At 41.0% G+C, this 15,343-nt stretch overlaps 1 protein-coding gene across 1 annotated transcript; it reads left to right on the plus strand.

The window, feature by feature from the left end:
• Window positions 1-2,314: 2,314 nt before the first annotated feature.
• Window positions 2,315-8,684, plus strand: LOC119462781 (uncharacterized). Its single transcript, XM_037724038.2, has 3 exons — window positions 2,315-2,491; window positions 2,985-3,096; window positions 8,514-8,684. Exons 1-3 carry the CDS (start codon window positions 2,386-2,388, stop codon window positions 8,623-8,625), a joined length of 330 nt encoding a protein of 109 aa, XP_037579966.1. The 5' UTR covers window positions 2,315-2,385; the 3' UTR covers window positions 8,626-8,684.
• Window positions 8,685-15,343: the final 6,659 nt, after the last annotated feature.

A 15,343-nucleotide genomic window follows, 5' to 3' on the forward strand; every position in this document is an offset into this window, starting at 1 on the left:
AGTTCCCGAACAAAGCGCTAATAGTAAAAAAAAACGACTAGGGTAAATCAGAGGGAGAAAAACGCCGGCAGATCCCACACCCTGTGGGAATCAGTGTTATGCGAAGCAGTGTGCGGGGAGCCTGCCAAGTTAAAGGAACGGCCATGAGAGCAGCAAGACGTAGGTGGCTCTTTCATGACCTGCATGGCACGCATGTCATGACATTCGTGTCATGAGTCCTAAGAGACTCTAAGGTGAAAGCCTTATTCATGCTCATGATTACCACCATCATTTAGTGTTTCTTTCACTTAGTACCCACGTCGGAACCCATTGCAGTGTTTCTGAGTGCTAATATTTTTCGCTGAGTCGCTGTAATTTTTTGCTCAGTCATGGTCATGACTCATGACTATGACTTCTACCATCATCCTTTAGTGTTTCATTCACTTTACCTACGTCAGAACCCATTTTAGTGGCTTTTGAATATTAAGCTTTTTTCGCTGAGTCATTAACTTTTTTTCTGAGTCATGCTCATGACAATGATTTCTACCATCATCATTCAGTGTTTCCTTCACTTTGTGCCCACGTCCGAACCCATTCCAGTGGTTTTTGAGTGTTAATATTTTTTCGCTGAGTCATTGTCATTTTTGCTTATTTATACTCATGACTATTACTTCTACCATCATGCTTTAGTGTTTCCTTCACTTAGTGCTCACGTCCGAACCCATTCCAGTGGTTTCGGTGTGTACTTGCGTGCACCCCAAGGAAATATAATGCGTTTGGAGACGATGCTGCCTCTGCAACCACTCGGAAGTATCTTTTTTGAATATTCAATCTCTGGAAGCCCAAAAGCAAGCTTTAATCCTCAACATTTTTTAGCTCATTGTCATCGATATGCGGAAAACCAAGAAACCAGTTTCTTTTCTTTAAAGCATGCTATGGCTTGCTCAGTTTATAGCGGCATTAAAAGAACAGAACAACCAATTCACTCACGCCTCAAGATCGCTAAAGTCATCTCAAGTGAAGTATTTAACGCGCTCTTTAATTCGTTGGCGTATTACGCTTCTATGCAACCCACAATAGCAGCTTCATATAGCGGAAACAAATGCTTAGACTCTGCAGTGAGCGTTGCAAATGAAAATAGAACAACCATTTCATGCAGAATTATAGCAATTGGTAAGCAAATTATTGCGCAATCCGAAAAAGTAATGAAATTAGAGTGTTTTGGCTGTATTCCTGGCAGCTCAATATGTTTCTCAACTGCGCTAGGCAAACGCCGATCATTGCCCCTCGTAACACTCCGTCATCATTCATGAGTCCGAAATGTCAACTAAAATTGAGCTACTTGTGTATATGAACCTTTATATTTTCTCTCCTGAAACTGGCCAACCACAAGTAATGAGCTCAAGTAGATTACACGACCTTTTCTTGTCAGATGCTCACTGATGGAAGTCACCGAGAAGAGGCAGATATGTGTTGCCGATTTCTCAGTCTAAGTTTGAAACCTGAGCAAAATCACACATTTGTGAGCAATACTGAGGTAGGCAGCAAATAAAAAAAACAGATTGAAAGAAATATTTTAAAGAAGTCTTACAAATTTCAATTACTGTACTCTTTATCTGCTTATTTATGTATTTAGAATACACTCAACAAAACACATTACCGGGAAAAGTGGTTGCGCAAGATTGTTTTTAAATGCGTGATAAGTTTGAGACAAATGTTACTGCACGTCCATAGTTATTCTAAAATAGATAACAAACATAATAGAAAGATACAGGCAACCATAATAACTATGCAGCGTTTGGCTATGCAAAAACACAGTAGGGCTTGCTTCAAAACATAGCTTTCTTGTCATACGTTGATAATTAATAGCTTATCTTACGGTGTTAGATAATTTTTAACAGTGACTAGGGATGCGGGAAGGTTATTACTCCCTATGGATGTCTTGCTGTTGTAATTTATTTATATGTGTTTTCATAGCAGAGACACAATGTTCGAGTAAAGAATCAGGTGATGTCTTCCTTCGCTTTAGTTGCTGTGGCCTTTTCCCTTTCCCGCTACTTGGCTCCTCGCTAAGACACGTGGCAGAAGATGGGCAATGAAAAAAAAATTTGTTCGCTGAAACACAATCTTTCGCGTATGACACAACTTTCCCTCTCGTTTAGATAAGCAGCGTGCCAAGTCATATCAAGCAATTTTCTGGCCCCGTAGATTCGCCGTTCTCGTCTTTCCATATTGCAACGCACCATTTCTTGGTATAGTGATAGCGTATACAGACACTACGAGGAATATAACCGTGACCTTCGTTGCAGCTTTTTTTTTTCCAACGGTTGTCGCCGTGCGGCAGAAGAAGAAAAGTCGCGCCAAACAGTTCAAACGAACCACTTTCCGAACCTGCCGCTCGTCAAGATGAACTGTCATGTGTGTTTTTTCGCGATCATCGCCATTTTCACCGTCAGACTCTGGAGTCCTACAGCGGCTTACAGCGGCGAATCTTCTGTAGAAGTGGTCGACGGTAAGTGGTGCAATTTCGAAAATTTTAATTAACGCCGGCCTTAAAATGTAGCACGTTCGACACAGGTTATAGTACTGAAGGCACGTACTGAAGGACGTAAACTTTTGTAAGCATTAGTTATTCCATTGCCCTTGCTTTATGGTAACTAAAGTGTCTAGCGACAATGAAACCATTTCTTGAAGATTACCCCTGAGGTGGCTAAATCAATGGTGCCTTTTTTCTGCCAAATTTTATCAAACTGATGAAATTTAATCACTGTCATTCTTTTTGCACGTCGAGGCCCGAAATTTATGGCAGATAGGCAGTAGTTTGCTACGCAAACGTATAGTTAATGTAAATTCGATATATGGGCTAGATAGGGCTTGTAAATGTTTTCGATGTTACTTCTGATCAGAAATTAACCATGTCTAAATATTTATTTAGTCCTAATATATCCCCACTTCTTAAATAGCCATCATAATTACTTTATCTGTACGTACTCTTTGCCTCTTAGGCAAATGTGTCTTTCAGAACCGGACCCTCAGCCACCACGAAAATATTCAGTTTGAAACGCCATGCCAAGCTTGGTTCTGTGATACTGAAGCTCACAAAGTGTACATCGGAGGGTAAGTAGTCTCACTATTGCTAAGAAATACATTGCCTTATTGGTGCTGTCAAGTCAGTTAGCGTCTTTGAGCACGAACCATCTCAAACGACCATGACCCTGTAAATTTAACACGAAGAATCTGCGTTACGCGGTGTGGGATAACACGCACGCAATCCTGAGGTCTATTCGTAGAAAGGGGATGAATTACACACGCCTTATAACTAATTTGGATAATGAATGAGAAGAAAACACTGTCAATATATTCGTCTAAAATGATATTCAAGAAAGTCAGTATGCGCCGTCATCAATTGCATAAATGCCAGAGGGGTCCTTATTAGCATTATATGCACGCCACTGTGGGTTTTGGCGCTCATATCTATATACGCTCATCAAATGTATTTTCTAATTCTTGAGAATGAGGTACTACAATAAATAAAAGTTCAGCATTTGAGGAAGAGGGTGAGTATCGCTTTCGCAGGTATACCAGCGAAAAAAAGAAACACCAAATAATTTGATATGCCTTCCTCATTTCAACAACGGCCACTTGTCGCCGTTCTGCTAGGGTTAACTGGGTCATTTTACGGTACACCTGAGCTGATTGAAAAATAGTTTTTGTTTCTCGTAACTATGTCACCTCAGCCTCTATCCTTTTTTTCTGCTTATTGCTGCTATAACTAGGATTTTCATGTGAAATATTTAAATAATAGCAGGCATTCATTCTCACATTCTGCTTGTTTCTATCTTAATGTTTACAATCTGTACTTGAGAAATCCATGGCAGCTCTTAGGTTTTACGCTAGATCATAGATAATTCAGCTAATTAGTTTCGTCACCCTACATTAATGGCGCATTGCAACTATGGGGTGTCTACAAACAAGTCGTATAATTTTCTAAAATGACACTGGGTGCTACCTAGAAGCAAAGGAACATGAGCTAAATATTTGCAAAGAAACCACACTTTCAACAAACTCTGCAATGGCAGAAAAGACATCCCCATGACAATGTCTGACTGTGGAAGCTTCGAGAAGAAGAACATCAAAGATGTAAAACTATGCCTGCCTGGCCGGAAATTATATTGCCATTCACGTAGGCGGCAGCAGCTTGCCATATCCCATGAACTACCACGGTAGGGAACACGACGGAACGCTATGGTTTCTAGAAACGACACAAAAAATAAAAATTAAGTTATGGGGTTTTACGTGTCAAAACCACGATCTGATTATGAGGCACGCCGTAGTGGTAGACTCCGAAAAATTTGGACCGCCTGGAATTTTTTAACGTGCTTCTAAATCTATGTAAATGGCCGCATTTCGCTCCCATCGAAATGCGGCCACCGTGGCCGGAATGCTATCACGCGACCTCGTGCTTAGCAGCCGAAAGAAACGACCCAGCCTCGAAATTCAATATCGTGAACTTGAATATCTTAGTGCTCCCAACTCACGCTATATAGATTCTAACGACGTCAAATAATGAGAGCAGCAGCCTTTAACGCGGTCATTGTAGCTACTAAAGTGTGATATGGTGGCAATACAATTGTGGGGATTGCAGCGACCTCATCGACTGCTTGCCACAAAAGTTTAAAAAGAAGCCACCACTGCATGATGCAACCGCTGTGATTGTGGAAAGCTGGTCACGTGTTCTTACCTCCATCATGGCGCATGCGTCGCCAATGCTTGATCAAGGGGCAGTCTGCTTCAGGCCAGGCTGGCGCGTGGGCCTACTGCACGCACCGCCGGAGCAAAGTTTAGCTGGCCATTGCTTGAAGGAATTGATGCTTTCGCGAAGTTTGTGGGAAGACAGTAGTCGAGCTTTTTATTCTAATGTCACGTAGTTGTTCCTGTTTTCAAAGTTTAACTAATAAATGATATTTTCTTCCTACGTCAACTGCTCTCGCTTGCGCCTGTTCGTGATTAACGCTACTGGAGAACTCAACGAAGAAGCTAAGTCGTTCATAGTGAGTCATGCAGAACCATTCCAATTACAGCAGCTTTTGTTGCAGGACGAACAATAAGCATCGATTTCACGTTTGGCATGAATCAAATTTCAACACTTCTTATGCCATTTTTAATAATAATATTACCGTAATTTTTTTCAATATTGACCGCACAAAGCGTAAAGGCCGCAGGAGCCGTTTTGGGCTTTAAATAAGATTTTCTTTGATAGTCCGCGTCCGGTGTAAAGTCCGCAGGGACGAACTTCAACAGAATATAGGTGTTTCTTCAGCTTGTCATGAATTAACAGTAGCTAAGCAAAAATTTTATTCTCTTGCATTAAAATGCCAGTTCTTATAAGACTGCATAATAAATATAAGATATAATCAACAGTAAAAGCCGCGAGAAACCTGCCGCCTGGGCAGCCAGTACATGTGGTGAATAATGTCGTGAATCCCGACGTGAATCATGTCGGATTCGAAGAATGACTTGTTGCTGTCTTAAAGTTTACAATCTGTTATTGAGAAACGGATGACAGCCGTTAGAGTTTACGTTAGAGCATAGCTAATTCAGGTAATTAGTTGGATCGCCCTGCATCAATGGTGCATATAAACTATGGAGTATGGACAAATGAGTTGTATAACGTTAGAAAACGATATTGGTTGCTATTTAGAAAGAAGGAAAACATCAAGGAGAGATAAAAAATAGGAAATGTTAACATGAGCTAAATCTTTGCAATGAAACCAGATTTTTAACAAACGCTGCAATACACTGTGCAACTGCAAAAAGTCCCTACTACAAGTTGTACAAGTTTGTACAATACAACTGTACAAACTTTGTACTAGACGACGATTTAACAGTGGCATGGTGATCATTAGAACTGTTGTGTTTTGCGCATATATAATAAGTCACGTGTAAATGTTTAGCACATCTTGCAACGAGGTTATGCGCATAAGCTCACAAATCCAAACACTGGAAAGCAGCCACTTTACCCATTGCGAGCTGCATTAACTTGGATATTCTCACGGTGTTTCACAGTGTACGGCGTGTATTTCATACATCCTAACAATATCACTAGCTGCAAGTATAAGCTGGTAATACCTGCCTTCTTAAAGAATAAAATCAAGTAGAGTCCCCCCCCCCCCGAATTTTCACCTTTCAAACTGATATCGTCTGCGTAATATCGTCCAAAAATACGGTAATAATTATAACGATATAGTTTACTGGAATTCCTTCGTCCTGTATACCGTTTTTTTTTTTGCGAATATGCTTGAATATTATAAGGCGCACTGCACTACATGAATGACAGTTATATACAGTGTTACACCTATCATTTATGCTTTGCATGTTTTCTTTTTCTCCCACTCGCTCCGCCTGTGCGTTTCATTTTTTTTCTGCTCCATTTACCCCTTCGAAAGTGCAGGGTAGCAAGCTCAGTAATTGTTTTCTCTTTAAGCGTTTCGCAGCTCATCCCTCTCTCTCTGAGCAATTTTATTTTGGTAGTGTATCTCATCCGATGATGATCCTGTTTGTGCTAACATAGAATCACGAACAGTGAATGCGGTATCATTGCCCACATGTAATATTATCGCTACGGCCAGCCCGTCTTGCCACCAGATGCCTAACGGGAGACATGACAAAACAGGGTCATGTCTTCATGTCATGTCATCAAGCTAAATATGTTCCGCAAGTCTTAATTCTTAGTTGCACTAGCGGTATTAAAATTTTATTTATTGTCGTGTCCGTAGGGTGTTCTGAAATGAACAGAAGTTAACCCTTTACCGCATGGTGTATCATACATGACACACATAGCTGGGCGGCTGATCGCGAGGGCGCGACATGGCATCCGGGCCGTGGCGGCCGATTTGGGTGAGGTGAAATGAAAAAAAAAAGAAACAGAAACCAAAACGAGAAACAAGAACGCCACTGGGTCCATGTTAAAAAACCCCAGGTGGCTAAAATTAATCTGGATTCCCCCACCATGGCATACCTCTTATTCAATGGTGGTGTTGGAACGTAAAATCTCAGAATTCTTTAATGATACGCATAGAATGACTGCGTCTAGCTTAATAAAATCAACACAATGTAAGACAAAACATTTTTATACGGAATCTGTGCTATCTGTAGCACTGAAATATATAAAGTCTGTAATTCTGGAAATAATGTCTGAGATATATTTCTCTCGAAATATGTATGGTGGTAGTTCATCACACAGTCTGCGAGAATTTCATATACAAACAGCTTATTTTCATAATTCGCACACCTTACAGTAGCGAAAAAAAGAATTGTGGGCGTTCTTTGTAAATATACTGCCATGTTCTGAACAAAAAAGGATGTACTGGCGGTTCTATGAGGAAAAAATTATTGCTGTATCTTATTATTTATTACAGCATGCACTCATTGTTTGTTCTGTGGATGAGGAGTGATTTGTTTCGTGGCGAGAAAAACAATGTTGGTGGAAAAATATGTTTGTATAGGTTGTATTGTTGATTACACCAATTATTCTGTCATGAATTTTACTGTGTCATGAACCCGTTATCGTCATTTATTATATGCAAGAAACTTAAAAATACAACTGTTTTACAATGGACGTAATATTGAGCCAACAGCCTTCTATGACAAAAAAATGCCAACAGAAATGCGTGAGAAGACATAAAAAACCGACAAAGCAGATATTCTTTCTGCTTGCGCTAAGCTCTTAAAGCATATGCAAAGCTAAAATCAGGAAGAAAAGTAAGCGCATTAAGGTATCCGTCTTGAATATAGCCGGTATATTTTAGTCAATCAAGTTTGACGTCATGAGTTATAAAAATATAATAAACTTTGCTGAAAGTAATACTTTTCATTTTTTACTCCATAGTTTAAAGCTTGTAATGCTTGTGATATTGTCTCCGGTTTTTTTACCTGTGCAAACGTTTTCCTTTCTGGTTTCAAAATATCCTGTTAACTGCAAGGTGTAATATAAATGATACGCGGCAACTTTCGGTCATAAAAAATTAAGTGCTTGGGCATTTCTTGAATGAACAAACCTTTGATCATATTTTTTAAAACAAACCTGATGCATTATTAGTTAACGAATGCATAGTTTGAGGATGATAGGTTGTGCGATAATATATTTTCTCATTAGGAAATTTGAATTGAGGTGACGCAAGCAGCTAGTATGCCCAAGAACACAAACCCTGCTTGATGTTTGCTGCAACCAATGCGGGCTTGCGTACACTAGTTTCTTGCATCTCCTAATTTAGGGCTCCCTAATCGCAAATATGTTATAATATGTTACGGATGGAGTGTAACGGTGAATTTCCGCGAGAGTTGGCGAATAGCTGTAAATGTAGGACACACAAACACACACAGACAGACACACGCACACAAACACAAGCGCAAAAGCCTTATATTTCAGAGAACTGATATTCCGCCTTTCATTTACTTACAGAGTAGGAACAACTTTTTTTCTCATTTGCATAGTCGCCTATTTATATTACTAACATGTTTCATTCACCCTATAGGTGTACGCCCAATGCTCCGCTCGAAGGATGCACGGAAATCAGAGGCAACGGAACATATCCGGACTGCTGCCCGCGATTGGTTTGCGACGGTCCTGGATTCGGAACAGAATAAATAATATATAGGCATCGTGCGACCGCCGGAAGCAATAAAGAATGTTCAGTGCATAAACCTGGTCATAGTTGCAGCGCATTATCATTGCTCTGTGCTTGAGTATGCGCTCCTTCTGTAAGAATGTTCGCTTTTATGGGAGAAACTTCACTGTCTAACTAGCAACGTAACTGTCAGAACAACCGCGCTAATCTCCTGACAATTCGCTCCATTTTCTTGGAGCACATCGTGCACATTTGTCCCGCCCAAACATTGTGTTGGCTGAGGAGTTGTGTGATTTTGTTGAAGTGTTTTTCTTTCTGGAATCGCTATCAGAGGGTTGAGTGACGCAACAATTATTTTGTCTTGCATTCAGCTTCGCCTACATTAGACAGGTTTACCATACATTGTGTAAGTGAAGCTAAGGGTGACCTCCCTGCTCCTTTGAAATATAAGAAACGGCTTCACCATACAGTAAATGTATCCCCGTGAACCAATGGCAAGTCCATGTCAACGCGTGACATGACGTGGAAATAAGAATAAGAACCATTTAAATAAGAGAGGTTCTTCGCAGATATTAATGGGATTGCTATATGACCCGAGTTCATATGTGACATTCAAACTCATGGTTGTGTAGAACTCCCCAACTTTCGGTCGGTTTTCCATATTCATCACAGCTATCGCATCCATGGACTGGGTGGATTCAGCCGTAGGTATTTCTCTTGTCGCCTTTGTAACATTCCTTGAATAGGAGCAATAGATAAAGCACTCTGTTTAAAGAACGTAGGCACCATGTACTCTATATGGGATATAGGATGTGGTGTTAGCAATTTGTTGTTGACTGTCGCTATAATTTAGGTGTTATTGTGTGATTGATCAATAAGTTGTAATAAGTATTATTTTTTGTTTGTGTTTTACCTCTGTCGCGGTGTATCTGAGAGAGAGACCGAGCTTTATATTGAATGGCAAATAATTTTGCTGGTGTGCATACGACCGCAGACGTGCTACACTGCATAGGAAAGTGAAAGTGGATGAAAAGATTACAGAGTAGAGCGAAAAGAAAGGGCGGAAAGAAAAAGTAATATAAACTGTGTGAATAAACCTGATAGCGATGTTTGCAGGGGTGACGATGGTTAAAAATTCACGCTTTCTTTATATTGTTAAGTTGAAGGGAAAGAAGACCGTGACTAGAACTAGAGGAAGACGAAGACTCTGGCTGTTGCCTGAGCGCCACATAAATTTGGAAAAAGTCAGGTACCTTCGAATTATTTATGATGGAAATCTTAATTGACGTCAACATATTGAAAATATATCTTCAAAAGCATCCCGTGCAATGGTGATATTGAAAAGGATTAGCAATAATCGATAGGGCATGCGCATGACACACTTATAATGATTTACCGCATGTGTATCCGACAAATACTTGATGTCGGCTTTGTGTTATTCTCCGGCTCCCCTGCTTATAAACTACGTCCACTACTTTTGCTGGAAAGGGAAGCGCTTCGCTTATGTCCTGGGCGGCCAAAGTTTTTAGCAAACGCCGTGCTCTACAAGGAATCACGACTTCCTTCTCTAGAAATGAGATTTAACATACTCACCGTTCAAACATTCATAAGGCTCTATGAATCTCCAATAAGAAGATCCCAGTCTATCTTTATCACTCAACCAGCTTTTTTTTTTTGAGTCTCGTGGCCTCGGTTTCACACGCCACAGGTGAATAAAACAGAGTCATTGTTAAGTCCGTTAAATGTAGGTATAATTGATATAATCACGGTAAGCAGCATCCCAAATTTATTGGTTATTACTTATAACATATACGCCAACCATGCTAAGCAACTGCCCTGGCATATTCTTAACGGCTTACTCCAGGATCACTTGGACCAGCTCCACACAAACGTAATTATAGCAACAGATGCTTCGCAGAGTGAGGAAAAGGCCAGAACTGGAATTTTTTCAGCGGCATTAGATTGACCTTTTTCTGTTCAGCTCCTCGACTACACTCCAATATTCCTAGCGGAATTCCTAGCTGTTGTCCTAGCTTTGCGTAAGCTGAAGCCTTCCACAACAGCCGCGGTAATATTAACGGACTCTTTATCCGTGTGCACCTCACTTACTGCTCCCGGCGAGTCGCATATAGTAAAAAATTTGCACTCATTGGTTCCAAGTTAGTTTAGCAGTTCGCGATTAGTATGGGTACCTGGTCACAAAGGCATACTTATGAATGAAGCGGCAGATAGCCTGGCAAAGGATTCTATTGCAGGCCTTGTGTGTTCCCTTCTTCAAACCGTGGGTTTCATAACGTCTGTCAGGTTTAGAACATACACCCTTATATATCTGTAGTGAAGACGATTATATCCACCACCTAAATGACCTTAAAGTAACGCTAGTGTAACGAAACTGTCCACAAATTCCTCTCGACCGGGCTCATGACGTCGCGTGAAAATTAGAGACGCAGTAAGTATTATCTAAGAAACAACCTACATCAGAATCTCATAGGCCGCCAGCCTTTAAAACAAAATATTCTAATGCCCTCCCATACATAAACCTCCTACGAAAATACCACGCAATATTATCAAGTAACGAGCGTCTGAGAAAAGCATCCCCCCATGTACCAAGGGTTACATGGCATCAAAATCAAATATCGCATAATCCACCAAACTGCAGCACTCACCCTTGGAGCAGGAACTTTCGCAAATCCAGACAGGCACAAGTGACATTAGCAAGACTCTGATGTTGAGTCCTAATGCTAAATTTCTACATGCACCAATCTGGTCTGGTGATTTCCCCTTTGTGCCATTTCTGTAACGCGTTAGAAACAATCGACCATTACTTACTGGAATGCCGGCGTTTCTCCTCCCTAAGAAAATGAACATTGCAAATTGCAATGCGACAGTTCGGCCTGCCATTGGACACCCCGGAACTGCTGTCTTTCAGAGTTTCTGTGCTTGGACACTCAAAGGAATGTATGCATCGCCATAGAGAAATTCATTACTGAAACAAACCGATTTCATTGTTAAGCATATTATTAAATTTATCTTTACCTTATTGCCTCTTGTACTAGTATGTAGACTTTTCATATATTCATTATCCACTGAATCGTCTTACCATTTACTCGCTTTATTATTTTCACCGAAGTTATACATTTGATAAATTTATTCACTTAGCACATATATAAAATCTGCCCGATTCTTGGCCGATCCCCGTGAGTGGGTATGCGCCAAAGATGATAAGGTCGTCATCATCATCGTCATCATATACATCGCTTGTAAATGTGGATAATTCTACACTCGTGGGCCTCCTTTCTTCCTGCAGCATCTCTCTTCTTTCCCTTCACCGTAACAGTATTAAGAAGTGAACATTCTTTAACCCATTTTTCAGAGGTATAAGAAAAATAAATCCAAGGCCCGGCGACTGTTTTGAAGAGCTAAGATCAAGGTAACGTTAGTGGATGGTAATATAAGTTGTTCCCTTAGCACGTAAAACAACGTATCTCGTCGCTGGAAGCGGGGCATAGCTATGCGTGTTTCACCTCCTTTAAACTACTAGTTCCCCCAGTAAGGATTAGTGATATGCCCTATGGAACACACCTAACCTGTCGTGAACGCTAGCTGATCTCAGAATTTTTTTACTAACGAGGAAGTAGCTGTGGAATTCTCGATCATAGTACGGGGTCGTCTGATTCGATGAAGGTATCTTGGTGAAGTGGATGACTTCAGAGGCATGCCGCTTTATTCACAAGCATATATTTTTCCACGTACAACGCGTTGCTACACGTAAAGGATATTATTTTAAATTACTCCACTTAAGTTCATTGCCGACGGCTTCAATAGCTTTTTCACTTCCAGAACTGCTGGAAAGGCCAGTGTTACTTATGCGTGCTCTAATTAGAAATCGAAACAGAGAGATAATAACAGCCCAGTCTTCAATCGCAGTGAGACAACAGGGGACAGCAGTGACACTCCAACAACTACTGCAAAGCAGAAGCGACCCGCGGAGTGGCAATATTGCTCAGCCTTAACGCAACCTTGAAAGCAGGCATAGTTTCGACGCCACAACGCCAGTAATTTACAGTGCACGTACAGACCTTCACAGTGCTTCATAACGCGTAGGATCCACTGATTATTGCGAAGGCTTTTTTTTTTCGTAGTTGGGACATAATCTTAGAGTAAAAAAATCATGTTTCGCTTTTTGTTAAGGCTTTCGTCCACAGCTTAGCTCAATTTTAAGCCACGTGATGAAAATTTAGTACAGGAAAGTATGATTAATTCGTTTTAGTAAATAATCTTTCTAAACTTTCCATCTTCATTTCATAAGTGGTGCACCAAAAATCAAATGAGGCATTTTTTGCCCCATATCTGCGCTGATCACGCGTTTAAAGATTGCGACGCACTCTTTCTTGGTGCGGTGACATCGTACGCAGATATTACGAGGATGAGAACCATGACCTTGGCTGCAGCCTTTTTTTAATATTGTTTGAATTGTCGCCGTGCGCTAGGAGGAAAGTTGAACGCAACGACTTTAACGAGCCACTTTCAGAACCTGCTGCTCGTCAAGATGAACTGTCATGTTGGATATCTCATTATCGTTGCCGCCTTGATAGTCAGACCCTGCATGCCGTCCGACTGAGGCATGCTAACGCCAATCTTATGTAGAAGTTGTCGACAGTAAGGGGAGCCCTATTTTGAAATATTTTAATAACGCTGTCTTTAGAAATTAGTACTTTGCACAGAAGAAATAGATCTTATGAATCTGTTTTTTAAGTATGTATTGCACTTATCAAAGGCGCGTACTGAAAGATAGGAACTCTTTGAAGCATTTGTTAATTCATTGCCTTCGCTTTAGGGCGTTCGCGGTAAATTCGACACTTATAGGTGAAAGACGGAGAGATGACATACCAACAAAAAACCCCGCGCCCTTGCACTGCTGTGAAGGTAGATTACCAGCGAAGCAGTTCAGCACACGACATAGAGGCGACACAGAATTTAGATCAAGGGTCTGAGCAAATTTTGTTTCTTTTGAGCGGCGACGGCGGTCATCCCGAATACACACACACACACACGCACAGGCACACTTTTATTTTTATCGGCGATCTTGATCGGCGGCATACATTCGCATTTAAGACTACCACCACCTCAGTGAGGCGGAGGAAAGTAGATACGCGCGACGGGACCGCCACACCGGGAGAGTGGAAGGAAACTAGGCACGCAAGCGTTTGGAAGGACTACAAAGAGAAGGACGGGCTAGCGTAGACAGCCGACGGGGGTCGCACAGCGGCAATTATTTAAAAAACCCTTATTTTCTACCTGAGAGTCTAATGATTTTGAAAACGGTGCACATTGGTAACTAATCTACTGAAAATGCATATCCAAGTCATGATGCGTATAAGCTTTTGCATACATGAAGCGATCTTGCATTAAATTCGGGAGTGGAGTTTTTGCACACGAAGATCTGTTGACGCACACAAAAAAAGATGTAGAGCTCTAGCTAGAAACAGCTTCGCTGTAAAACTATTAGACAAGTGGAAAGTGCGCGTAAAGCTGAAACGTTGTTAAAGTGAAGTCGCCAAAAGAAGCTATTCTCGGCATCTACGACTGCCCAGAGCCGGCTGCGGAATCTGGCACATGCGGCTTTCATGGAGTCTGGAGGGACAGCCGAAAAGGATGCTTGACTTTTGGCGATCAGGTGCCTCTTGGTGCTACTTGCATTGTGATTGATTACCTTCTCAACGACGTCCAACATATATCAGTTCATAGGATCGAAATCAGGGCACGTAGTGAGCCAGATGTTGAGACCGGTGAAATTGTAAAATTTCGTGCTGTCCAGTCTTGCTGACCCAAATGAGGTCCCCAGGCAGCTGCCGTCTCCACCCAAGGCTTTAGTACAGTGTGCAGTGGCTCCGCGTAACTATACGAATTGAGCTTGAGTCACTGTGGAAAGACGTGCAGGGCCATCTCATCAAACTCACCGGAGACCCACCCAAATATCATCCCACTATGGAGGAATTTGGACTTCCTGACTAGTGGACCATAGAACGACATCTTCAGCCACGGTTTTATAGTCGTCATTTCACTTCTGCATTTCAAGTAATACCGATCTTAATTTTACTGTGGCTAAGGTGCATCGAACAGCTGTGCAGAGTGCGCAATTTGGCTGTCTGGCGCGAATAATGTTGCTGGTAGCTCTTCTGTTAAGTGTAGCGTCATTTAGTTTGACGGAATTACCAGAAAAAAACATATAAAAGCTAGGCGCAAATAAAGTAATATGTGTATATTGACAATTCATTTTTGTATCAAATTATACCAACTGTTAAATTAAACCCATGCACCCGGTAGTACCTGAAGTTTAAGCGTACAATTGGATTACATTTATTGAACGTAGATACGGCTTACGAGACGGCTACAACTGCTGCGCCTTTTTATATAGCAAATGTGAAAAATGCATTCATTCTGTCACTATACTTCTCTTCACATATCAAACGCCTACATTTTTGCTAATTTATTGTAACGTTAAATTGTTTCACTATGTGCGCTAATGATGGTTTTTATATCACTTTGTGTTTTGCAGCTGGGGAGAAACTAACAATATTCAATCCTATTTAATCCCTATTACATTCAACTTCTTTCGCAAATCGTGATGCTGTTTATTTCATTTGTACGCTTTGAGTTTTAGGAAAATGCGTCTTTCAGAACAGAACCCTCAATCACCACGATGACGCTAAGTTTGAAACGCCATGCCACAGTTG

The sequence above is a fragment of the Dermacentor silvarum genome, chromosome 8, assembly GCF_013339745.2.
Source record: "Dermacentor silvarum isolate Dsil-2018 chromosome 8, BIME_Dsil_1.4, whole genome shotgun sequence".
Classification (NCBI taxonomy): Eukaryota; Metazoa; Arthropoda; class Arachnida; order Ixodida; family Ixodidae; genus Dermacentor; species Dermacentor silvarum.